The sequence below is a fragment of the Ahaetulla prasina genome, chromosome 15, assembly GCF_028640845.1.
Source record: "Ahaetulla prasina isolate Xishuangbanna chromosome 15, ASM2864084v1, whole genome shotgun sequence".
Lineage (NCBI taxonomy): Eukaryota > Metazoa > Chordata > Lepidosauria > Squamata > Colubridae > Ahaetulla > Ahaetulla prasina.
The window spans coordinates 14,427,716-14,453,837 of record NC_080553.1 but is presented as its reverse complement, the minus strand read 5'-3'; the positions used below and the strand labels follow the sequence as shown (position 1 = coordinate 14,453,837).

The following is a 26,122-nucleotide window of genomic DNA, read 5'->3' as shown; positions in this document are numbered from 1 at the left end:
GCCTGCAGAGTGTTCCTGGGGGCTGGGGAGGGCAAAAACGCAACGCGTGGGGAGTTTGGGTGGCCAAAAACAGGCCCGGCCTCCCAAATCCCCCCCCCCATGCATCCAGTTTTTGCCCTCCCCAGCCCCTAGGAGCACTCCCAAACGCTCCGCGCATCCTGGTTTTGTGAAAAACGGGCCTATTTTTGGCAAAAATGGGACGCCCACCAGGCAGGGTTTCAGAAAGCCAAAAATGGCTGTATTCGGTGCATAAGATGCACGAACATTTCCACCCTCTTTTGGGGCCGGGGTGGTGGTGCGTCTTATACTCCGAAAAGTACGGTAATGCAGATGTTGCAACAGTCATGTTCGATTCATCAGCACAGTTTTAGACTTTCAAGAAGAAAAAAGAAGCGCCTTACAAAATTTTCTCCAGAAATTATTTTCCTGGAGCAGAGTGCAAAATTTGGGAGACGGGCTCCGGATCCGTTTTGCAACTGAGCGTTTTGTCAATTTGGCGACCGCAGAGTCACCCTTGTTTTCACGAAGGGAGGAAAATTTATTTATTTATTTATTTTATTTATTTATTATTCATATTTGTATACCGCCCTATCTCCCGAAGGACTCAGGGCGGTTCACAGGCACATAAAACATTTATATACAAATTAAGATAATCATTAAAAAACTTATTCTAATGCCAAATTATTAAAAAATATAAATATAAATATTAAAACCAATTTAAAAACCCCAATAAATTTAAAATCTAAGCCAGTCCTGCACAGATGAATAAATGTGTCTTGAGCTCGCGACGGAAGGTTCGGAGGTCCGGAAGTTGACGGAGTCCTGGGGGGAGTTCGTTCCAGAGGGTGGGAGCCCCCACAGAGAAGGCCCTTTCCCTGGGCGTCGCCAGGCGACACTGCCTAGCTGACGGCACCTGAGGTCCCTCTCTGTGAGAGCGCACGGGTTGGTGAGAGGTATTCGGTAGCAGTAGGCGGTCCCGTAGATAACCCGGCCCTATGCCATGGAGCGCTTTGAAGGTGGTTACCAAAACCTTGAAGCGCACCCGGAAGGCCACAGGTAGCCAGTGCAGTCTGCGCAGGATTGGTGTCATACGGGAGCCACGAGGGGCTCCCTCTATAACCCGCGCAGCCGCATTCTGAACTAACTGCAGCCTCCGGATGCCCTTCAAGGGGAGCCCCATGTAGAGAGCATTGCAGTAATCCAGGCGAGACGTCACGAGGGCGTGAGTGACCGTGCATAGGGCATCCCGGTCTAGAAAGGGGTGCAACTGGCGCACCAGGCGAACCTGGTAGAAAGCTCTCCTGGAGACGGCCGTCAAATGATCTTCAAAAGACAACCGTTCATCCAGGAGGACGCCCAAGTTGCGCACCCCTTCCATCGGTGAAATTCAAATTGAATTTGAGGTGGGGCCTCTTGTTCCTTTCAGGGATTGGCAGTTGCAGCCATCATGCAGTCTCGGGGGCATCCAATCAAGTTCTCAGTGGGACCATGGTCGAGCTCTTCATCCCTTTCCTTCAGCAGGAAGGTAAGAACATTTTGGCTATTCTTTCTAAGACACCCCCCCCCCCAAAAAAAAAACCCACGATTCCGGCTGTGGAATTTCTAGCCAGCCGAGCTTTTTACTGGAATCAAATCTGGTAAGCTTTTGGCTAAGACTCTCTTGTCAGCCCCACCAGATTAAACCAGACCTGGAAATCCACTCCATGGGAAGGCGAAAACTGCCTTTATCTGAGATTAACAGAATCTTGTAAATCTGATTGTGCTGTACTTCCTTCTCGTAATTCAGTTAATTAGGGAGGTTTCTGCCTGAACTGTTACTGTTGTTGACCTTCCTTCCTTTCTTCCCTTCCTTCCTCTCTTCTCTTTCTCCTTCCTTCCTTCCTTCCTTCCCTCCCTCCCTTCTCTTTCTCCTTCCTTTCTTCCTTCCCTTCCTTCCCTCCCTCCCTCCCTCTCTTCTCTTTCTCTTTCCTTCCTTTCTTCCTTCCTCCTCCTCTCTTTTCTTTCTCCTTCCTTCCTCCCTCCTCCTTCCTCCCTCCCTCCCCCCCTCCCTCCCTCCCTCCCTCTCTTCTCTTTCTCCTTCCTTCCTTCCTTCCCTCCCTCCTCCTCTCTTTCTTTCTCCTTCCTTCCTCCTCCCTCCTCCTTCCTTCCTCCCTCCTCTCTCTTCTCTTTCTCCTTCCTTCGTTCTTTCCTTCCTTCCTTCCTTCCTTCCTTCCTTCCTTCCTTCCTTCCTTCCTTCCTTCCTTCCTTCCTTCCTTCCCTCTTTCCTTCCCTCCCTCCCTCCCTCCCTCCCCTCCCTCCCTCTCTTCTCTTTCCGGGAGTTGAAGTCCTCCAGGCTTAAAAGTTGCCAAGGCTGGAGACCCCTGCCTTAAAGAGCGCTTTCTCTTTCTGCAGTCCACGAGGGCACTCTGGTGCATGCCATCTCCATCCTTGCTCTCTGGTGTGGCCGATTCGTCACGGAGGTCCCCAAAACGCTGGTGGAATGGTTCAAGAAAGCATTCAGCCTGAAGGCCTGCACTTCCGCTGTCAGGCATGCCTATCTCCAGTGTATGCTGGCATCCTTCAAAGGTAAGAAAGAGGGCCGGGACCATCTTTGAGAAGCCAGGCAGGGTCATTTTGGAGGCATCTCCTTGGCCGAGAGGGAGAGTAGGATGGTGGCAGGGATAGGCTGCTGGGGGTTCGCGAGAACCTCTAGCTAAGATTCTGTGCAGTTCGGAGAACCCCCCCAAATCCCATTCCTGGATGGCCCCGCCCTGCCCTGCCCCTCCCAGGAGTCCTCACACGGCCCGTTTTGGATGCAGGTAAGTACAGGGCGCGCATGGAGGCTGAGGGAGGGCGAAAGATGGGTCTACCGGAAGATCGGGAAGTCCGGAGCCTGGGGAGGCCGTTTTTGCCCTCCCGGAGGCTCAAGGAAAGCCTCAGGAGCCCAGGGGGGGCAAAAATATGCCCCCCCTCGGCCATGGTGCAGGAGGCTGACTGAGCCACGCCCACCTTGGCCACGCCCACCCAGCCAACCGGGCAGAGAACCCCTGGATGGTCATGCAAATGGGCCATTGATCAGCATCACGGAAGTCACCTTCATGACTATTCTAAAATTGGAAGGAGGTTTTGGGAGGTAGTCCTCCACTTACGACCGCAGTCGAGCCCAAAATTAACGTTGCCCAACAGGACAGTTGTGAGGTCAGTTTTGCCCCATTTTATGGCCTTCCTGGCCACAGTTGTTAAGCCAATCGCTGCAGTTATTAAGCTAGCGACGCCGTTGCCAATCTGGTAATCCTCAACGACAGTTGAGCCCAAAATTTGCATTGCTAAACAAAGTTAGGTTAGGTTAAATGAATCCCTAAGTTAGCCACACGGTTGTTAAATGAATCTGGCTTCCCTCCTTGACTTTGCTTATCGGAAGGTCGCATTAGTCTTATTTTCCAGTTAGGTCTTATTTTCCAGTTGGGGCTTATTTTCGGGGAAATACGGTACTAAATGCGCCCTGGCTGACCATCTTTAACTGGGGCTTATTTTGGGGGTAGGGCTTATATTACGAGCATCCTAAGGAAATCATGCTAGGGCTTATTTTCCAGTTGGGTCTCATTTTCGGAGAAATACTGTATCTTGATCAGTTCTTCTTTTTTTTTTTCTGAACAGGGGAAAACTCACCAACTAGAATATATGTATTTTTTTTTTCCTGCTTCTGTAGGCAATGTCCTCCTACAAGGGGCAGAGATGCTGCCCTTACTGATCCAGACCGTGGAGAAAGCAGGAGCTCAGAGCACCCAGATCCCTCTGGTAACGGAAGGCGTCGCTGCAGCTTTGCTGATCTGCAGGCTTTCGGTAGCCGATGCACAAATAGGTAAGATCCCCCCTGCAGTGAAACGGAAGCTGCTTTCGGCCGTTTTCAACCGAGTTCCATTTTCTTTAGGCTAATGAATTATTAGCATGATCCATAGGACTTAATTGTGTAATTGGCTCCCCTCTCTCCCCTCTTCTGTGCCATATCCTGTAATCTTTGGATATTTTTTAAAGATTTCTAATACCACCCAAATCACAAAAATGCAACCCCAGGCAGCCATAAAACAAATCAAAGTTGTCTCAACAATAACAGGCCAATAATAAGAGAGAGAGAGGGAGGGAGGGAGGGAGAGAGGGGGGGGAGAGAGAGAGAGAGAGAGAGAGAGAATGAATGAATATCACACAATTGAAGCATAATCTTGTATAACCTCCAGGATAAGCTCACCTAGTATCCTGGCCACCAGCCTGATGCAGAATTGTGATACATAATTCCTCCTCTTTGACATTTTATCTCTCCGCGTAATATTGACCATTATTACAACTTGTTTCTGGTGACTTAACGGCAGTTAATGCTAACCAGATTCTTCTTTCTTGGAGGATTTGAAATCCGTTTCTGGTTTGCCTTATTTATAAAAATAATAAAGGTGGGATACAAATTAAACAAATAAACTGATTGGTTCAGAAGTCTTGAAAGCAGTTAAGTACAGGGTGAACTATTGGCTCAGTTGTAATTTCCTTTTTTTTTCAATTCTGCACTTTTCAGAAAACAAGCTGAACAGCTTATGGCAGCTTATTTTGGATGAGAAAAAACAGATCTTTACTTCCGAGAAGTTCCTGCAGTCTGCTTCAGAGGAAGGTAAGAAGGAATAGGAATAGGAATAGAGTAGAGTAGAGTAGCATAGAGTAGTCTGCTTCAGAGGAAGTTAAAAAGGAATAGGAGTAAGAGTAGAATATAGAGTACAGTAGAGTAGAACTGTTGTGGCCCGCCAGTGGCCAGCAGATTCTGACAGTGAGGAGGTTGGGGAGGAACATGGACCAGTCCTGAAGTGTGAGAAGGCTCTGATGAGGGCTCTGTGTTGGAGGCAGAGAGAGGGCCGGGGCCGTCTGACAGTTATCAGCTGCCTTCGGAGTCAGGCATCAGTGAGGCAGACGAACAGCTGGAGCCTGTTCCCAGTGCGCGCATATGCAGAGTTGCCAGACGAAGGGAACAGCTAAAGAACAAGGGTCGACTTGGGAGTAAGGACACAAGTGGACTATGAATGGCCCCTCCCAGAGGGAGTAAAAGAGGAACAAAAGGGGAGTGGAGTTTGCAGGAGACAATTGGGACCCCTGATATAGAGGACATCCACAGATAGCCTTCAATTTAGAACCGTTTACTTAACAAGCATTCAGAGTTTGGATGGATACAGCTGATTTCCATCCCCTGAAGGTCTATTTTCCCTTTCCTGCAGTGATGTGTACAGTTCTGCAGCTGACTGAACGCCTTCTCTTAGACCATGAATGTCGGCTACCTGGAGCTAAAATCCAGTAAGTGTACCTTCTTAGTGTGCTTTTATTGCTGATACCTCATATATGGTTAGAGGGACGCAGTGGCTCAGTGGCTAATACGCTGAGCTTGTCGATCGAAAGGTCAGCAGTTCGGCGGTTCGAATCCCTAGTGCCGCCTGATGGGGTGAGTTCCTGTGACTTGTCCCAGCTTCTGCCAACCTAGCAGTTTGAAAGCACGTAAAAAAATGCAAGTAGAAAAATAGGGACCACCTTTGGTGGGAAGGGAACAGCGTTCCGTGCGCCTTTGGCGTTGAGTCATGCCGGCCACATGACCGCTGGCTCTTCGGCTTTGAAATGGAGATGAGCAGCGACCCCTAGAGTCTGGAACGAATAGCACATATGTGTGAGGGGAACCTTTACCTTTACATATATGGAACACAGGTTGGATATATCTTAAGAGCTGTGGTGGCGCAGTGGTTAGAATACAGTATTGCAGACTAGTTCTGACTGCCGGGTGCTGGCTGTTCGATTCTTACCGGCTCAAGGTTGACCTCGGAAAGGATGGAAAGCTTGATCCCTGTCAGGATCAAACTCCAGGCTGTGTGCAGAGTTTGCCTGCCATCCTTTGCTTTAACCACTGAGCCCCCAGGACTCTTCTGTTGTCACCTACTTTCATTCGCTTCCTGTTTGTTCCCTCATGTTTTGAACTGGCTGTCTTCTCACTTCCAGGCAGTATTACAGAGCCTTGACTGCTGTCCTCCTCAGCCGGTCCTGGAGTGTCCGGAGGCTCGCTCAGCAGACTGTGAGAAAACTCTTATCTTTGCCAAGAGGATTCAAGTTAGCCTGTGGGCTCTTAGAAGAGCTAAAAGCGGTTCTCGTTTCGCACAAGGTAAAAATCCCTGGCTTCGTAGCTAACTTCAGAACTGCTTAGTGATGACAAACCTTTTGCACTTGTAGCCAAGAAAACTACTATTACAACCCGCCGCCGGCCAGCAAAGCTGGCAGCAGAGTCACACAGTGAAGAGGTTGGGGAGGAACTTGGGCCCGTCCTGGGGGCTGGGGAAAGCTCGGACGAGGGCTCTGCGTCGGAGGCAGAGTGGGAGCGAGGCAGCAGTGAGGCAGAGGAACAGCTGGAGCCCATTCCCAGTGTGCGCATGCGCAGAGCTGCCAGAAGACAGAAACAATTAGTTCTGTTCATGATTCCGAAATATTCTCCAAAATGTTTGGACCCCAAATTACAATCCGGTGCTTCGTTGTTAGGTGCTCCCCCCTGAGGCCTTGGTAACCGAATCCGGAGAGTTGTCGGAACAGGGCAAAACGTACATCCCTCCGCGTATCCTCCAGGAAGCCTTGTGCGTCATCGCCTGTGGGCCAGGGATGGAAGGAGAACCGGAGGAGAAAGAAAGACTAGTCTTGGAAATGCTGCTCGTGAGCAGTCATCCTTCTTTGGGTGAGCAAAAAGTGGGGGGCGGGGAGAGATTGCACCCGGGTGTGCGAAAGGAGGCCATTGGGTGGGCTTGAGGGACGCTCCTGGCCTCAGTTTCTGTCAAGAGTTTGTTGCAGAAATCACATCCAGAAAGCACACACAGATAACTGCTGCAGCAGGATTCATTCACTTCTCTTTATATACATTAAAACATATACAATACCAACAGCAGATTCTTCCAACGTGGTAGTAGTTACAGGCAAAACACAGAGGAGAGAACGGTTTTAGTTCAGAGTTGCAGACTAGTTTCAGTTTCAGTTCTCAGCATAGCACTCAGAGCTAAGCGCAGCCAAGCCAAGCCCAGACTCCAAACTGTTTCAGCTTCCAAACAGCCCTCATTGGCTGACTTAGTGGCTATGCCTATTCATTGGCTGACCTTGTTACCATGTCTTCCCAGTCATGAACTCTCATACACACTGACAGCTTCTCCCTTTTTAGTGGCAGGACAACCTGGCCTTTGGCCTGCCCTCCTGATCAAGATGAAGCTGGACCCTATTGACTTCATCACCAAGCATCTGGAAAAAATCTTCGACCGCATCATCATCACTCAGAGCCCAATGAATCAGGTGACTGAATTTGCCCAGGGGGGAGGGGATGGAATGTAATGAGGAAGTGGATCCCCAGGGGTGTGTGTGTGTGTGTGTGTGTGTGTGTGTGTGTGTGTGTATTCCAGAGGAAGAAGAGGCAACTCAGCCCAGATATCAGGTGTGAAGGAAAGGAAGTGAAGATATCTCCTCCTTAAGAGGATATCCTAGATACAAAAAGTAGAGCCTTTAGTTTGGCAAGACTCTGTCTGCAGGAGTGAAACAATAAAGAACTCAGTTTGGAAGAATCACTATGTGTCATTCTTAGTTTGGGGCCTGAGGAATCCTGGGAGTTGAAGTCCACACATGTATGGCTGAAGAATTCCATTCCATTTCAGAAAAAGGAGAGGCAACTTAGCTCAGATGTTATATATGAGAGAAAGAGGGCGAAGACAGCTCCTCCTTAAGAGTTCCCAGAGTATATTGTAGATGCAGAGGGTAGAGCCTTCAGTCTGGCAAGATTCTGTCTACAGGAGTGAAACAATAAAAAACTCAGCTTGGAAGAATAGCTCCAAATCATTCTTGGCTTGCAACAATGATCACATTTCTTTGTCTGGAACACCAGACTTGGTGTGATGACAGTTGTGGCCTCTCTCCTGCAATCAGTAAATCCAGAACAAATATTGCAGAGCATCAATGTTGGATGTTGTGAGTTTAATTCTTTGTGAAAGGAGACCCAAGGCCCAATGTTCTTCTCTCTTTTCTGTCTTGTAGTCCTCTCTGAATGCAGTTGGCTTGCTCTCGGTCCTTCTACCTGCCAAAGTCCTCCCTCAGCTGATCAGCACCATTTCTGCCTCACTGGAAAACCCGGCCCTGTGTCTCGTGACCCAAGAAGAATTTGCGATCATGAAGATGCCGGAAGGGGAACTCTATGACAAGTCTATCTTGCACAGGTCAGTAGGTAATCTTGGCAGGTTGATATGGTGAAATTGTCATCCGGTGTGAAAGAAAGAGAGTGAAGACAGCTCCTCCTCAAGAGTTCCCAGAGTTGGCCAATCACTCATCCTATACCAGTACTCCATCCAAACATAGCTCCTGCACAAAAATCTTATTCCGGTTGTCCCAGCTTCAAAGTGGTTTTAAACGGCCGCTGACTGCACCGCCGGATTGAAGAGCTGCCTCCGACCTTACAAGGAACTTGCCTGTTCCTCTTGGTCGTCCGAGGCGCCTCTCCTTCTTCACCGTCCCTACAAGACGGTTCTGGTCCGAAGACTCCCGGGCAGCAATTTATCTGGCTGGATTTTCGCCAGGCTCATCAGAACCCGCCAATTTCCAGCTAGTCTCGCCACAACGCTTCCGGTTTCTCTCACTATGGGTCACCGGGGGAGCAGTGAAAAGAATTTGAGCTCCTTTCAGGGAAGGAAGCAACAGAGGCCAGACCTCTGTGTCCCCCCCCCCCTTTAGAATTCCTAAATCCTTTACATAGCTCAAGGCTCTCCAAACTTGGCAACCTTAAAACTTGTACATTTCACCTCCCCCATTTGCTCAGCCAGCACGGTTTAGTGCAGGGGTCGGCAGCCTTAAACACTCAAAGGGCCACAAAGGTCCTAACCGGAAGCCTCCCATTCAATTCTGGAGCCGACCAGAAGTCCGGTTCCCCCACCGTAGAGTCTCCTAGCGCGGCGTCCTTTTTCCTCTATCTGTCCTAACCGAAAGTCCTATCAATTGTGGAGCTGACCGGCGACAGGGAGCCTCAGCAGAGGGATGGAAGAGCCACATGCGGCTCCAGAGCCACCGGTTGCTGACCCCTGGTTTAGTGGCTTACCGGGTGTCTCAGTGGCTAAGACACTGGGCTTGTCAATCAGAAAGGTTGGCAGTTCGGCGGTTCGAATCCCTAGTACAGGTCTCCTGCGTGAGCAGGGGCTTGGACTAGATGACCGCCAAGGTACCTCCCAGCTCTGCTACTGCTACAGTTCCACCCCTGAGTTGGGGTGGCCCTAAGGACATTCTTATGTCCTTGGGTATGTGGTTGATCCACGCGTTTGAAAGGGCAAATGTTTTGTCACCTCTCTTTTCAGTGCCCAGCAGGATAGCCTGAAAAAGGCCAACATGAAGAGAGAGAACAAGGCCTACTCTTTTAAGGAGCAGATCATTGAACTGGAACTCAAAGAGGTATGGTCTGGTCAGCCGACGGGGACAAGTGGCTGGGGTGTGTCTATGTGAGTCGCTGATCTGGGATTGATCTGGATTCAAAAACATACGAAGAACGGTTGCAGGAACTGAGTATGTCTAGTTTAATAAAAAGAAGGACCAAGGGAGACATGATGGCAGTCTTCCAATATCTCAGGGGTTGCCCCAAAGAAGAGGGAGTCAAGCTATTCTCCAAAGCACCTGAAGGCAAGACAAAAAGCAATGGGTGGAAACTAATCAAGGAGAGAAGCAATTTAGAACTAAGGAGAAATTTCCTGACAGTGAGAACAATTAATCAGTGGAACAACTTGCCTCCAGAAGCTGTGAATGCTCCAACACTGGGAGTTTTTAAGAAGAGATCGGACAACCATTTGTCTGAAGTGGTGTAGGGTTTCCTGCCTAAGCAGGGGGTTGGACTAGAAGACCTCCAAGGTCCCTTCCAACTCTGTTATTCTAAATTCTAAATTGGATATGTCTAGTTCAATGAGAAAAAGGATTAGGGGAGACATGATAGCAGTGTTCCAATATTTCAGAGGTTATCACAAAGAAGAGGGGAGGTCAATCTATTCTCCTAAGCACCTGAAGGCAGGAGAAGATGCAACAGTTGGAAACTAATCAAGGAGAGAAGCAACCTAGAACTAAGAATTTTTCTGACATTTAGAACCATTAATCAGTGGAACAACTTGCCTCCAGAAGTTGTGAATGCTCCATCACTGGAAGTTTTTAAGAGGAGATTGGACAGCCATTTATCTGAAGTGGTGTAGGGTTTCCTGCCTAAGCAGGGGGTTGGACTAGAAGACCTCTGAGGTCCCTTTGAACTCCTGTTATTCTGTATTCTTGCCTCCCTGTTGACCACATTACATGGCCATCCATTGCAGGAGATCAAGAAGAAGAAAGGAATCAAGGAAGAGATCCAGCTCACGAGTAAACAGAAGGAGATGTTAACTGCCCAGATGGAGAAGGAATCTCAGATGAGAAAGCAATTGAAAGAGGTAATTCAAGAGTCTATCTATCTATCTATCTATCTATCTATCTATCTATCTATCTATCTATCTATCTATTTATGGAACACTTACGAAAAGCGGGAAGGAGTGGAAAAAGGAGAAAAAACGCTCTGAGGAGAGATTGCACTTTTTTTTTTTTTATTGAAAAAGTTTTACAACAACAAATTTTCCTCTCCCTCCCCTCCTTCCCCCTCCTTCCCCCTCCTTCAGAACCCCCTCCCCGACTTCCCGGAGCAAACACAAGGTATAGTTCAATAAACAAACAGTCATACATTAAATTTTAAAATCTAACACAATTATAATCCTCCTCTCTCACATAACCTGACTTCTTCCATTAAAATCAAAAACAACGTCCTTCATTCAAAGGCAATCTGAAATGTCTTAATCTGATATCTATTTTGAATATAATCAGTCCAATTCTTCCATTCATTTAGATATTTTTCTTGAGTACTGTCTTTCAAGAAGGCTGAGATTTTAGCCATCTCAGCCAAATTGGAAACTTTCAATATCCATTCTTCTATTGTGGGTAATTCTTTTTTCTTCCAATATTGTCCAATCAACAGTCGTGCTGCTGTTATTAAGTTCAAAATCAATTTAGTCTCAATCACTGTACAGTCTGTTGTTATTCCCAAAAGGAAAAATTGTGGTAGGAACTTTATCTTCTTCTTCAGAACATTCTGCATAATCCACCAGATTCTTATCCAGAAAGACTTAATTTTCTTACAAGTCCACCATACATGAAAATATGTAGCATCATCACAATTACATCTCCAACATTTCGCTTGCCACTTTTTTTTAATAAATCAAATTTTATTGGTTTTTTTCTTTTATGCGCACCAACATATTTTATGAACAAGAGTATTGACCATATCATGCCTTCTACAACTTGTCATATCCAAATACATTTTACATAGTTATAATTTCTGCCAAAATATTATTTTTCCCTACTTTTTTATTTTAATACTTCTACACTTATATAAACATTTCCACCCTCAAATCCTAATTTCGTAACATCATTTCAATCAGTTATCTCATCTTATCCATTGTTAATCATATATATTCTCTTTTAACTTTCATATTCATTCGGTCTTCATCCTAATAAGTTTAAGCATGTTCGGGGTTGCCTTTTCTACCTTTTCATCTCTCTTATTTTACAACAATCTTTCTTCTCCTCTCTTTCCCTTCCCTCCCTTCTTCTATCCTTTTCTACTTTCTACTTTCTTCTTTCCTCCTCTCCTACTTCTGCTCTACTTCCCCTTCCTTTCCCCCCCTCCTCCTTTCTTCCTCCCTTCCAACCTTCTCCCTTTCTCTTATTTCCCCTCCCTTTCTTCCTCTCCTTTCCCCTTTCTTCTATTCCTCTCTCTCTCTCTTTCCTCTCTTCTCCTCTCCTCTCCTTCTATTCTATTCTCTTCTCCTCTCCTTCTATTCCTCTACTCCTCCTTCTACTCTCTCTCCATTGTTGTATTCATTCCATTGTATTCAGCTTAAGACACATCTATTTATCTGCGCAGGACTGGACTAGAATTTTAAATTTTAAATTTGGTTTTAACGGGGTTTTTATTATCTTATTGTAGTTTTAATATTCGGCCTTATTTAATAAGTTTTTTAAATTGGTGCTTTATTTTTTATTTATATGTATGTTTTATTAGGCTGTAAACCGCCCTGAGTCCCTTGGGAGATAGGGCGGTATAAAAATGCGATTAAATAAATAAATAAATTTTCAATATTTTCCACAATGGAATCTGGGCAACCCCGATTTTTTTTCTCCATTTATTGAAAATATTTCTCAACATCTCCAGAGAGACTGCAGTCACGTTGGACGTCTGTGGAGCTTTTCAGTCCTCCAGCTCATAGTTGTCTCAAAGGTGTTGTTGTTTTTTTTCTCAAAAGGCACAACTTGGACTTCTGTGCTTTTGTTCTCTTGCAGCTGGACGCTGAATTGGAATCCACCCTGGGCCTTTTTGACGCCGTTCTCAAGAGGAACCCTCCCAGCCTCTCCCAGTACATCCCTGCCCTTGTCAACTGCTTCCTACCTCTGCTCAAATCGCCACTGGCAGCTCCGAGGATCAAGGCTCCCTTCCTTTCCCTGGTGTCGTGTGTGATGCCCGATCACTTAAAGACCTTTGGTGAGTCTGGTTTTTCAAACTCTCTGTTCGGCGCAATAAATCAGGAAGCCTCTGTGGCTCAGACTGGTAAGACAGTCTGTTATTAACAGCAGCTGCCTGCAATTACTGCAGGTTCAAGCCCCACCAGGCCCAAGGTTGACTCAAGCCTTCCATCCTTTATAAGGTAGGTAAAATGAGGACCCAGATTGTTGGGGGGCAATAAGTTGACTTTGTATATAACATACAAATGGATGAAGACTATTGCTTGACACAGTGTAAGCCGCCCTGAGTCTTCGGAGAAGGGCGGGATATAAATGCAAATAAAAAAAAATAAGCAAAGCCGTTCAAACGACCAGAGTTTTATCGCAAGCTAAGGCTTTCTACACCCCAACCCCAGAGCCCCGTGGCCCACTACTGGGTCGCGGCCTGTTTGAAACGGGGCCTCCACTCACCAGTGAAGCTGTGCACCTGCCACTCACATGTCCTCCCTGTCAAGCTGGAAAGGTTGGGGTAATTCAGTAATTCAGATTCCTTTTTTTAAAAAAGTTTTTATTTTTTCCACAACAACAACAACAAAAAAAACCCTCATCAAACCAATTACAATGTGCTGAAGGGGTGTTTACACATCTTCCTGTGCAATCTCAGAATAAACATCTCTTTCATACATATATCTTATATTGTCTTTTCTAAGATATCTTTCCTTCTAGCCAGTAATAAAATAAATCCCGTATTTTATAATATTTCTTATCTTCGTGTTCTCTAATTTCAAATGTCAATTTACTCATCTCTGCACATTCCATCAACTTTCCTAATTATTTCGTCTTGCAAAGGTAACTTCTCATTTTTCCAATTTTTAGCAAACACAATCCTGGCTGCTGTAATAATATTCACAATCAGATGTTTTAGTAGTTCAGATTCCTGTAGAACACTGTAGTTGTAGTTTATTGTCACTGAACCTTGTACAACAAAATTAAATGCCATCTTCAATGTTTATAATTATAAACATAAAACACAAACACCCATCCTTCATATTATATACAATTGAACTGAAAACCCCTGATATTGCATTAATATTGCGCTGTACAGTAGAATTCAATATAGTTACTGTCCTGGGATAGAAGCTGTTTTTCAGCCTTTTTGTCCTTGTTTTTATTGCCCTGTACCGGCTGCCAAATGGTAATAGTTCAAAAAAAAAAAAAAGGGTGCCCAGGATGAGATGGATCTTTAAGAACGTTTTGAACTTATCTTAAGGCAGCGGGAGCTATCACGCTCTTCCAAAGAGGGGAGCGGGCAACCAGTGACCCTCTGGACAATGACGTTGACCCTCTGGAGCGTTGTCCTATCTGCCCCTGTGCAATTGGCAAACAGACATAGGTGCAATAAGTTAAAATACTATCTATGGTGCAGCGGTAGGTCACCAGGGGTTTTCCATTCAGTTGTTGTTTCCTGAGAAGTCTCAGGTGTTATAATCTCTGCTGGGCCCTTTTGACCAGTGCTGCAATGTGCAACGCAAACCTTTGGGCACCAGGGAACCGGTTCGGTGGAGAGAGGTTTTGCCGTGGACTGGAGTGGACATGGTTTTGCCTTCTGCTTGCATTCCGCAGATGAAGTTTCACTTGTTTGCACAGACAGGTTTCCAGACCGCTGCCAGTCCACAGACCGGGGCTTGGGGACCTCTGGATTAGAAGACCTCCAAAGTCCCATCCAACTCTGTTATTCTGCAGTCTACAAATGGTGGTTCTTCGGTGAGATTTCTCCATGGTTTCAATGTGTCCTTCCTCCTTTCCTTTCGTCTTTCAGGGACCGTAGCGAGTCACGTGACTTTGCGAATGATGAAACCCGAATGCGATTTGGATGAATCCTGGTGCCAGGAAGACTTGCCCACAGCTGTGAACCGAGTGATTGGTTTGCTGCACACGCACACTGTGCCAACCCGGATAACCAAGGGAGAGGAGGGTGAGACCTTTTGATTACCTTCTCAATGTAACCGTTCTTTTACCGGAACTCCTCGGCTTAACAACCTTCGGTTAGCGACCATTCACAATGACAACGTCGCTGAACCAAGTGACTTACGACCGTCGTTCGCACCACTGTTCCAGCATCCCCATGGTCACACGATCCAACTTCAGACGCTTGGCAACTGGCTCCTATTTATGAGGGTTGCGGAATCCCCGGGAATATGTGATCCTCATTTTGCGACTTTCTGAGCAGCAAACTCCATGGGGAAATCGGATTCACTCAATAGCCGTGTGACTAATTTAAGAACTCCAGGGATTGACTTAAAAATTTGGGGCGAGAAAGGTTGTAATTAACCACCGTCTCGCTTAGCCACGGAAGGGTTAAGCTCCATTGTGGTCATAACCCGTGGAGTGGTGCGGTGGCTTAGAGGTGGCGCTCTCGCCTCATAATGAGGGAGGAGGCTGTCAGTTCGATCCTAGGTAGAGGCAGATATTTCATTGGGAATATGGCACAGTGAGAATTTATCTGCTGGACAAAACTCCGCACTGGCGACGGGAAGGGCATCTGGCCAGTAAACACTCTGCTAAGCTCCATTCAGTTGCCCAGACTCCACCCCGCAAGGGATTACGGGGTCATTAAACGACGGGAAGGGTGGGGGGAAATGTCATAAGCCGAGGATTCTCTGTAACGTATTTGGGATTGGTCTGCATCCTTCCTTCTTTGTTTTCTCACCCTTCCGCTGCCAGGTCCCGTGCCATTATCTGCTCCGGCCTTTTCCTTAGTCTTTCCTCTTCTGAAGATGGTGCTACTGGAGACCCCCAACGACAGCGAAGAGAAGGAGGAACTGATGGTGAAGGTTTTGCAGATCATCACCGTCCATGCTCAGCTGCGGTCCTCTACGAATGACGAGAACTGGCTGGTGGACGAGGTGAAACTCCTTTGATTCTTTTCCAAGTGATTGACGGCCAAGGGACGTAAAATTGGGCATGGTCATGTGACTTTCTTAATCACCATCAACCACTTTTAGCCGTAATCCTGGGCTTAGCGGCGGTTGTAAGTTGAGGATTTCCATTAACTCTGGTTTTTATTTCTTTGTCTTTTACTTCCACTTTTTCTCACATTTTACTTCTTTTTTTTCACATTTAACTTCTTTTTTCACATTTTACTTCCTGTTTTTACATGTTTCTTCCTCCTTTCCCCCATTTTTCTTCCTTCTTTCTCACATTTTTCTTCCTCTGTTCTCACATTTTTCTTCCTCTGTTCTCACATTTTTCTTCCTCCTTTCTCACATTTTTCTTCCTTCCTTCTCACATTTTTCTTCCTCACATTTTTCTTCCTCCTTTCCCCCATTTTTCTTCCTTCTTTCTCACATTTTTCTTCCTCTGTTCTCACATTTTTCTTCCTCCTTTCCCACATTTTTCTTCCTCCGTTCTCACATTTTTCTTCCTCCTTTCCCACATTGTTCTTCCTCCATTCTCACATTTTTCTTCCTCCTCTCTCACATTTTTCTTCCTCTTTTCCCACATTTTTCTTCCTTTTTTCTCACATTTTCCTAAACTATTCTGGAGATCTTGAAAGTCCCACTCTATTCATGGCGTTTTTGTTGCTCTCCGAAAAGATTTTATTACGTTGCTTTCAAAGTGGGATTCTTCCCCTCTCCCCATTGAATCAACTTAGCTAAAGGTTTCTGTTTAAAAATCGTCAACCATTTGTTTAGTTACAACCGCACTGGGAAAAAAAAAAGACAATTTTTTCACAATTATGATCGGTGCAACATCCCTGTGGCCGCGTGATCAAAATTCGGATGCTTGGCAACTGACTCACATTTTTGACGGTTGTAATATCCCGGGGGAGGGGAGTCACGTGATCCCCTTTTGCAACCCTCTGACAAGCAAAAAAGTCGAGGGGGAAGCCCGATTCACTTAACAACCGTGTGACTTAACTTGACAAACCTCCGCGATTCACTTAACAACGGCGGATTGCAAGCAAGGTTGCCAAAATGGGGCGAATGTCACAACGGTTCTGGTTTAGTGGCGGAAATGTTGGGCTTGATTGTGGTCATAAGCCGGAGGACTAGCGTATTTTTTGGCATATAAGACGCACCTTCCCCCCCCCCCCAAAAAGAGGGTGAAAATCTGGGTGCGTCTTATACTCTGAATGTAGCCCCGCCCAGCTTCTCAAACGGAGGTTTTAGAGGCTGAAAAAAGCATCAGAAACGAAGTTTAGAAAAAAAGCCCCCAAACAGAGCTGCAGAAAAAAAGCCCCAAATGGAGCTTCAGAAAAAAAGCCCCAAATGGAGCTTCAGAAAAAAAGCCCCAAATGGAGCTTCAGAAAAAAAGCCCCAAATGGAGCTTCAGAAAAAAAGCCCCAAATGGAGCTTCAGAAAAAAAGCCCCACATGGACCTTCAAAAAAAAAAACCCCGCAAACAGAGCTTTAGAGACTTTTTTTCTGAAGCTCTATTTCGGAGGCTTTCAGAGGCAGAATTTTTTTTTTTTTTTTCTGAAACAGAGTTTCAGAGGCAGAAAAAAAAGGCCAAAAAAAAAGCAAGGCACAGAGCTCACAACCAAGGAACCTGTAGCTAAAATTCACCTCTAAGAACAGCTGATTGGGGGTATTCCGGGAGGCCGATCCACCTGCCAATCAGCTTTTTTCTTATTTCCCTCCCCAAAAACTAAGGTACATATACTCCGAAAAATACGGTAGTTATCTTTGCAGTTCAGTAGCAACCAAATTCTTCTCTCTGTGTTTTTTTGCGGCCGACATCCAGAATGGTCCCGAGTTACTTCCTCGCACAGACATGCTGCTGCTCTTGACTAAAGTTATCGGGACAGGAACACCCCGTGTACAGGTCAGTGGGTCCCCCCCCCCCTTTGATCAGCGAACTGAGCAGGGGTGGTAGTGATGGAAATGCAAATTCTCAAAGAGAGTCCTTCCCACGGATGAAAATATAATTAGAAAAATACTAGAATGTGCGCAGACGGATCGATTGACATGAAAAATAAAAGACCTTATCGGCCTTCTCCTTTCACTCTTTGAATCCTGTCCGGGCATGGGGCCAGGGCTGGGGGCTGGAGTCATGACAGGCCGTTTATCTTCATTATCAGACTCGGAGTCTGATAAAAGGCGCGGTTGGAGACGGGAGGGGCCCGGCTGAGGAGAGGAGGGAGGACGAGTCACAACAAGAGTCCTGCTTAATCCATCCATGCCCTTGGATTGTCCTCGCCTGATTAAAGCTGTTATTCTTGGCCAGGTTTTGGGTTCTGTGGCGCTGACAGCTCTTTGCGCCAGTAGCAGTGGAGAAGACGGCTGTGCCTATGCGGAACAAGAGGAGATAAACGTCCTACTTCAGGCTCTGCAGTCACCCTGCATGAATGTTCGAGATGCAGCCCTCCGGGTTAGTGGGAATCCCTTGGAGTTGAGGGGACATTCGGGGACAGGATGTGAATGTTGTGTCTGCCACTCACCTGGCGCCACCTGCTGGAAGGGGGGGACAGGGACCCTTCGAAGCCTGGACTGACCACAAAAATCTGGAGGCCCTTAGGACCCAGCAAAAACTATCGCCCAAACAAATCTGCTGGGCTCAATACCAGTTTGACTTCGTGCTAAAGTACATCCTAGGGGGGAGGAACTTTCTAGCTCCGGGAGCTCCAACCTTGGCAACTTTAAGCCTGGCAGACTTCAATTCCCAGAATTCCCCAACCAGTAAAGCTTTGCTGGCACCTTTTCCCCCAAAAAAAGAGGGTGAAAATCTGGGTGCGGAGGTTTCAAAGGCTGAGCTGATTGGGGGTATTCCGGGAGGCCGATCCACCTGCCAATCAGCTTTTTTCTTATTTCCCTCCCCAAAAACTAAGGTACATATACTCCGAAAAATACGGTAGTTACCTTTGCAGTTCAATAGCAACCAAATTCTTCTCTCTGTGTTTTTTTGCGGCCGACATCCAGAACGGTCCCGAGTTACTTCCTCGCACAGACATGCTGCTGCTCTTGACTAAAGTTATCGGGACAGGAACACCCCGTGTACAGGTCAGTGGGTCCCCCCCCCCCTTTGATCAGCGAACTGAGCGGGGGTGGTGGTGATGGAAATGCAAATCCTCAAAGAGAGTCCTACCCACGGATGAAAATATAATTAGAAAAATACTAGAATGTGCGCAGACGGATCAATTGACATGAAAAATAAAAGACCTTATCGGCCTTCTCCTTTCACTCTTTGAATCCTGTCCGGGCATGGGGCCAGGGCTGGGGGCTGGAGTCATGACAGGCCGTTTATCTTCATTATCAGACTCGGAGTCTGATAAAAGGCGCGGTTGGAGACGGGAGGGGCCCGGCTGAGGAGAGGAGGGAGGACGAGTCACAACAAGAGTCCTGCTTAATCCATCCATGCCCTTGGATTGTCCTCGCCTGATTAAAGCTGTTATTCTTGGCCAGGTTTTGGGTTCTGTGGCGCTGACAGCTCTTTGCGCCAGTAGCAGTGGAGAAGACGGCTGTGCCTATGCGGAACAAGAGGAGATAAACGTCCTACTTCAGGCTCTGCAGTCACCCTGCATGAATGTTCGAGATGCAGCCCTCCGGGTTAGTGGGAATCCCTTGGAGTTGAGGGGACATTCGGGGACAGGATGTGAATGTTGTGTCTGCCACTCACCTGGCGCCACCTGCTGGAAGGGGGGGACAGGGACCCTTCGAAGCCTGGACTGACCACAAAAATCTGGAGGCCCTTAGGACCCAGCAAAAACTATCGCCCAAACAAATCTGCTGGGCTCAATACCAGTTTGACTTCGTGCTAAAGTACATCCTAGGGGGGAGGAACTTTCTAGCTCCGGGAGCTCCAACCTTGGCAACTTTAAGCCTGGCAGACTTCAATTCCCAGAATTCCCCAACCAGTAAAGCTTTGCTGGCACCTTTTCCCCCCAAAAAAGAGGGTGAAAATCTGGGTGCGGAGGTTTCAGAGGCTGAAAAAAGCCTCCGAAAGGAAGCTTCGGAAAAGAAGCCCCCAAACAGAGCTTCAGAAAAAAAGCCTCCAAACAGAGCTTCAGAAAAAAAGCCTCCAAACAGAGCTTCAGAAAAAAAGCCTCCAAACAGAGCTTCAGAAAAAAAGCCTCCAAACAGAGCTTCAGAGGCTTTTTTTCTGCAGCTGTTTCAGAAGATTTCGGAGGCAGAAAAAAAAGTTTTTTCCTGAAACAGAGTTTCAGAAGTTTCAAAGGCAGAAAAAAATGTATCAATTTTTTTTTTTTAAACAAAGACAGATGTCGTGTCCCACCCCCACTCCGACAAACAAGTCAAGGAAGTCCGTAATAAACTTGGCAGCGAAGCCTCTGTAGCTTGCCAAGTTCCTTCGAGGTTTCTCAGGGCAGGCAGGAGTCCAAGTTGTGACTTCAGCGATAGGGTCTGGTATCAGCAAACTAGATAAGACTTTGCTGACTCAAGGTTGGAATACCAAAAGCAGGTCCTTTATATAGGCTGTGGGGTGTGGCTCCATGACTCAGCATTTATCCAGGCCTGCCCCACCCCTCCTTCTGCTGGCGTCGCCTCTCAGATCTCCACGCTGAATTGTCTTCAGCTGGATCTGCTGGCAGCTTCTGGGAAAGGGAGGGGTTAGAGGGAGTAAGGCCGAGTAATTCCAGCACCTGGCTGGCTTCCTGCTCTGAAGGCTGAGCCAAAGGAACACACGCTGTATGAGTGAGGTTTATCAGGCTTGTCCTCCCACTCCTGGAATCCTCTCCGGGCATGGGGCCAGGGCTGGGAGCTGGAGTCATGACAGGCCGTTTATCTTCATTATCAGACTCAGAGTCTGATAAAAGGCCCGGTTGGAGACGGGAGGGGCCCGGCTGAGGAGAGGAGGGAGGACGAGTCACAACAAGAGTCCTGCTTAATCCATCCATGCCCTTGATTGTCCTCGCCTGATTAAAGCTGTTATTCTTGGCCAGGTTTTGGGTTCGGTGGCGCTGACAGCTCTTTGCGCCAGTAGCAGTGGAGAAGACGGCTGTGCCTATGCGGAACAAGAGGAGATAAACGTCCTACTTCAGGCTCTGCAGTCACCCTGCATGAATGTTCGAGATGCAGCCCTCCGGGTTAGTGGGAATCCCTTGGAGTTGAGGGGACATTCGGGGACAGGATGTGAATGTTGTGTCTGCCACTCACCTGGCGCCACCTGCTGGAAGGGGGGGACAGGGACCCTTCGAAGCCTGGACTAACCACAAAAATCTGGAGGCCCTTAGGACCCAGCAAAAACTATCGCCCAAACAAATCTGCTGGGCTCAATACCAGTTTGACTTCGTGCTAAAGTACATCCTAGGGGGGAGGAACTTTCTAGCTCCGGAGCTCAACCTTAGCAACTTTAAGCCTGGCAGACTTCAATTCCCAGAATTCCCCAACCAGTAAAGCTTTGCTGGCACCTTTTCCCCCAAAAAAAGAGGGTGAAAATCTGGGTGCGGAGGTTTCAAAGGCTGAAAAAAGCCTCCGAAAGGAAGCTTCAGAAAAGAAGCCCCCAAACAGAGCTTCAGAAAAAAAGCCTCCAAACAGAGCTTCAGAAAAAAAGCCTCCAAACAGAGCTTCAGAAAAAAAGCCTCCAAACAGAGCTTCAGAAAAAAAGCCTCCAAACAGAGCTTCAGAGGCTTTTTTTCTGCAGCTGTTTCAGAAGATTTCGGAGGCAGAAAAAAAAGTTTTTTCCTGAAACAGAGTTTCAGAAGTTTCAAAGGCAGAAAAAAAAAGCAAAAATACCAAACAAACAAGGCACAGAGCTCACAACCAAGGAACCCTGCAGCTAAAATTCGCCTCTGGGAACAGCTGATTGGGGGTGTTCTGGGAGGCCGATCCACCTACCAATCATCTTCTTTCTTATTTTCCTCCCCAAAAACGAAGGTGTGTCTTACACTCCGGTACGTCTTGGTAACTCATAGCTGCAAACATATCCAACACACCTCCCTCCTCTTATTTGCCCCCCTAACAACAATCCTGTGAGATGGAGAGGAGAGGGACTGGCCCAAAGTCACCCGGTCTGGCTTTCTTGCCAAAGGCGGGGCTAGAACTCTCCATCTCCTAGTGATTGGCCTAAAGTTGTAGGTCGAGGACTAACTGTGTGTATATGTGTGTGGGTGGGGAATACAGCTTCAATTCAAAAGAATTCTGCTGCTAACAGTCTTATTCTCTGCCTTCAGGGTTTGATGGAACTCCAGATGGTTTTGCCCACTCCGGACAGCGATGAGAAGAATGGAATGAACCTTTTGCGCCGGCTCTGGGTGGTGAAGTTTGACAGGGAAGAAGAAATCCGCACGTTGGCAGAGAGGTAGGCATGCCTGTCCTTTGAAAAGAGGAAACCATAACCTCATAATCCTAGACCAGTGATCAGAAACCTGCGGCTCTGGAGCCGCATGTGGCTCTTTCACCCTTCTGCTGCGGCTCCCTGTCACTCAAAATATGCGTCGCAACCGCCAGTGTACGACACCCATCGGCACGCGATTGATTGAGCTTTTCGACCCCCCGGTAGGCCAACCGTGGATAGATCCAAGAAAAGAAAAAAGATTCAAAAGAAATCAGAATGTTTAATTCAACTACATATGCTAGTTTTGTGGCTGCTCAAGAAATAATCAGGCTACGGGAAGGGTTTTGTGGCTCCCGGTGTTTTCTTTTCTGTGGGAAACGGGTCCAAATGGCTCTTTGAGTGTTTAAGGTTGCAGACCCCTGTCCTAGACATTCCCCGTCTTCCAGACCAAAAAATAAGACCTCGTGGGCTAAAAATGGAAAATAAGTTGACCCGCTGTCCCAAAGGTGCTTTTTCAAGAGGCAACTGGACTTTCTGGTAACTGGACCTCCAAAGATCAGCTGTGTTTTAGAAGCTGTTTTTTAGCCCCAACCAGCCCCAACCTCAAAATCAGCAAGTGAACTAATGTGCTGAAGCTGACCAGGCTAAGGACGCTAATTTCTGTTAGGCAGAAATTCCTCCCCCGAAACTAAGTAAAGGTAAAGGTTCCCCTCGCACATACATGCTAGTCGTTGCCGACTCTAGGGGGCGGTGCTCATCTCCGTTTCAAAGCCGAAGAGCCCAGCGCTGTCCGAAGACGTCTCCGTGGTCATGTGGCCGGCATGACTCAACGCCAAAGGCTCATGGAACGCTGTTCCCTCTCCACCAAAGGCGGTCCCTATTTTTTCTACTTGCATTTTTACGTGCTTTCGAAACTGCTAGGTTGGCAGAAGCTGGGACAAGTCACGGGAGCTCACCCCGTTACACGGCAGCACTAGGGATTCGAACCACTGAGCTGCCGACCTTTCGATCGACAAGCTCAACGTCCTAGTCCCCTGAGCTGCCGCGTCCCCCCCCCAAAAAACCTAAGATGTGTCTTATACTCCCCAAAAAATACGGTACTTTATAAATGCGTGTCTTATTTTTCTGATTTGGCATCTCTGATCTGCGGTGGGTGGGTGGGAGGAAGGGCAGAGACCGAGCAAGCACTCCGGTCTTTTCACTCGAGAGGTCTTTCTGGAAGATGACGATGCTCCAATCTCCCCATCTCCTAGGCTGTGGGTATCGATGGGTTTAGAGTTGCAACCGGACATCTGCTCCATCCTCATCAAAGATGTCATCCACCACGAGCAGGCAGTGCGCCAGGCTGGAGCCGAAGCCCTTTCCAAGGGGGTTGAACAGTATCGAAGCCAGACGAAGGATGTCATGACCAAACTGATGGAGATTTATCAAGAGAAGCTCTATGTAAGCCCTGGTAGTAGGAAGCATGAGTGTTCTGTCCCCCCTCGCCTCCGTCCGAGCGATGGCTTAATTAGCTGGCACTATCAGCTCTGGCAGCAGAATAGTGAGCGTCTGCCAGATGAGTCACCCAGGAACAAACTTTAGCTCTTAATTAATTAGTTAATCAGTTGATTTGCCTGCTATGAAGAGGCACAGCAGCTCTGGCTGCCTTTATATCCTGTGGAGTGTGGCTCCATGACTCAGCACTTCCTAGGCTTGCCCCACCCCTGCTTCTGTTGTTCCATCCTCTCCTGCCTACGAAACCTAGGGTCCAGCCAGGCCTGATTGCCATCAGCTGGGTCTGAAGGCGTGGCCTGGTGGGGGGAAAGAGTCAGGGGACAGAGGCCTCGTTATCTCTTCCACCTGGCCTGCTTCTGGTTCCTGGAGCTGAGCCAGGGAAGCAGGTGCTCCCGAGGTAAGTGCTTCCCCCTCACTATCCAAGTCACTTTCTGGCAGGAGGCTTGGCTCGGGGAGGGGGGCAGACACAACAGTGAGCCTAGTTGGTCCTAGGTCCATATGTTACCGATAGAAGATTTGTAGTTCTCTGAATTGATCCTTGATGCTCTCTGAGCTTGGTGGTTTCCTTGCAGACGTTTCATTACCCAACTATGTAACGTCATCAATGCTGGGAGGGAGAGAGGGGTTTGCAGAGAGGAGGAGGAGGAGGACGACGACTGTGGGGTCCATGGTGCTTTCTGAACTTGGTGGATTTCTTGCAGATGTTTCATTACCCAACTAGCTAACATTATCAGTGCTAGAAGGGAATGGGGTTTGCAGACGGGAGGGATGGATGGATGGATGGATGGAAGGAAGGAAGGAAGGGAGGAAGGGGAGGAAGAGGAGGAGGACAATGACTGTGGGGTCCTTGATGCTGTGTGAGCTTGGTGGTTTTCTTTTGGACATTTCATCATCCAACTATGTAACGTCATCAATGCTAGGAGGAAGAGGGGTTTGCAGACAGGAGGAAGGGGAGGAAGGAAGGAGGGGAGGAAGAGGAGGAGGGCAATGACTGTGGGGTCCTTGATGCTCTATGAGCTTGGTGGTTTTCTTTTGGACATTTCATCATCCAACTAGATAACGTCATCAGTGCTGGATGGTGGGGGGTACATTCTCTGTTTATATACAAGGATTACCCTGTCAGTGTTGGTGGGAGTGTTCTTGATCGTTCCTAACAGTAAAGAACAGCCTAATCAAGGAATCCCTTAAGAACTCACTCCCACTGAAGAAATACAGCCCCTGAAACATTTCCTGACCTCACGGTGCTGGGACAAGGATTGTCATCCAGGGCTTTTTAATCTTTCTCCCCAGAGGCCCCCACCCGTTTTGGATGCCTTGGGACGGGTGATTTTGGAGTCTCCCCCTGACCAGTGGGAAGCCAGGTAGGTCTACTTATCCTTCTCATCCTTTCCACACCAAATGGTGAACTTTGGAGGTTTTTTCAAGGCGAGATAGTAGAAACTAAGGATAAGGATAGGGCCTCTGGTGGCTCAGCAGACTATATCTGTCTGTTATTAACACAGCTGCTTGCAATTACTGCAGGTTCAAGCCCCACCAGGCCCAAGGTTGACTCAGCCTTCCATCCTTTATAAGGTAGGTAAAATGAGGACCCAGATTGTTGGGTGCAATAAAAAGTTGACTTTGTATATAATATACAAATGGATGAAGACTATTGCTTAACACAGTATAAGCCGCCCTGAGTCTTCGGAGAAGGGCGGGATATAAATTCAAATTTTAAAAAAATGTTTTAATTCAACTCTTGCAATTCTTTACCAAGGGCCCTGCTAGTTGGGCTTTGAGGGAGAATAAAAGTTCTATGATTGAAGGTCACTACCTTGGCAAAAATAGCACTAGCACTTAGATTTACGTACCGCTTCGCAGTGCTTGGCAGCCCCTCTCTAAGCGGTTTACAGAGTCAGCCTCTTGCCCCCCCAACAATCTGGGTCCTCATTTTACAGACGGATGGGAAGGCTGAGTCAACTTTGAGCCGGTCAGGATCGAACTCCTGGCAGCGGGCAGAGTTAGTCTGCAATATTACATTCAGATAGATCAAAAGACAGAGAGACAGAGAGCAATAGTACTTATAGACCGCTTTGTAGATAGATAGCAATAGCACTTATAGACCGCTTCATAGTGCTTTTACAGCCCTCTCTAAGCGGTTTACAGAGTCAGCCTCTTGCCCCCCCAACAATCTGGGTCCTCGTTTTACCCACCTCGGAAGGATGGAAGGCTGAGTCAACCTTGACCCTGGTGGGTTTCGAACTGCAGACAGCAGTCAGGAGAAGTAGCTTGCAGGACTGCATTCTAACCACAGCACCAACACTTAGACTTATATACCGCTTCATACAGCCTTCTCTAAGCGATTTACAGAGTCAGCCTCTTGCCCCCAACCATCTGGATCCTCATTTTACCAACCTGGAAGGCTGAGTCAACCTTGACCCAGGTCAGGATCGAATTCCTAGCTGTGGGCAGAGTTACCCTGCAATGCTGCATTCTGACCACTGGGAGGGAGGGAGGGAAGGAAGGAAGGAAGACAGGCAGAAAGGAAGGAAGGGCAAAGCAATAGCAATAGACTTAGACTCAGACTTCTTCACAATACTTTACAGTCGTCTCTAAGGGATTTACAGAGTCAGCATATCACCCCCACCCACCGGGGTCCTCATTTTACCAACATGGAAGGATGGAAAGTTTGAGTCAATCTTGAGCCAGATCAGGGTCGAACTGCTGTCAGTGGGCAGAGTCAGCGACCCTGTACGGGGGTCGGTGGGAGCCATGCCTCCCACCGACCCGTACGCTCTCACAGAGAGGGACTTCTCAGGGTGCCGTCCTCCAAGCAATGTCGGCTGGCAGCCCC

The 26,122-nt window shown here is 47.5% G+C and overlaps 1 protein-coding gene across 2 annotated transcripts in view; it reads left to right on the top strand.

The window, feature by feature from the left end:
• The window catches only part of GCN1 (GCN1 activator of EIF2AK4), an 80,733-nt gene that overhangs the window by 16,500 nt on the left and 38,111 nt on the right, over positions 1–26,122 (top strand). Inside the window, exons 13-31 of one of the 2 annotated variants that reach the window (XM_058158466.1) lie at positions 1,427–1,525; positions 2,392–2,565; positions 3,689–3,841; positions 4,544–4,636; positions 5,232–5,307; positions 5,998–6,157; positions 6,529–6,718; positions 7,193–7,320; positions 8,053–8,231; positions 9,357–9,450; positions 10,347–10,460; positions 12,400–12,598; positions 14,378–14,533; positions 15,283–15,464; positions 18,480–18,560; positions 20,459–20,602; positions 21,689–21,816; positions 23,046–23,235; positions 24,580–24,650. In XM_058158466.1, the coding sequence (XP_058014449.1) occupies positions 1,427–1,525; positions 2,392–2,565; positions 3,689–3,841; positions 4,544–4,636; positions 5,232–5,307; positions 5,998–6,157; positions 6,529–6,718; positions 7,193–7,320; positions 8,053–8,231; positions 9,357–9,450; positions 10,347–10,460; positions 12,400–12,598; positions 14,378–14,533; positions 15,283–15,464; positions 18,480–18,560; positions 20,459–20,602; positions 21,689–21,816; positions 23,046–23,235; positions 24,580–24,650 (2,611 nt within the window). Of the gene's footprint in view, positions 1–1,426; positions 1,526–2,391; positions 2,566–3,688; positions 3,842–4,543; positions 4,637–5,231; positions 5,308–5,997; positions 6,158–6,528; positions 6,719–7,192; positions 7,321–8,052; positions 8,232–9,356; positions 9,451–10,346; positions 10,461–12,399; positions 12,599–14,377; positions 14,534–15,282; positions 15,465–17,304; positions 17,386–17,787; positions 17,932–18,479; positions 18,561–20,458; positions 20,603–21,688; positions 21,817–23,045; positions 23,236–24,579; positions 24,651–26,122 lie in introns of both variants that reach the window. The other variant, XM_058158468.1, reaches the window with a different exon arrangement.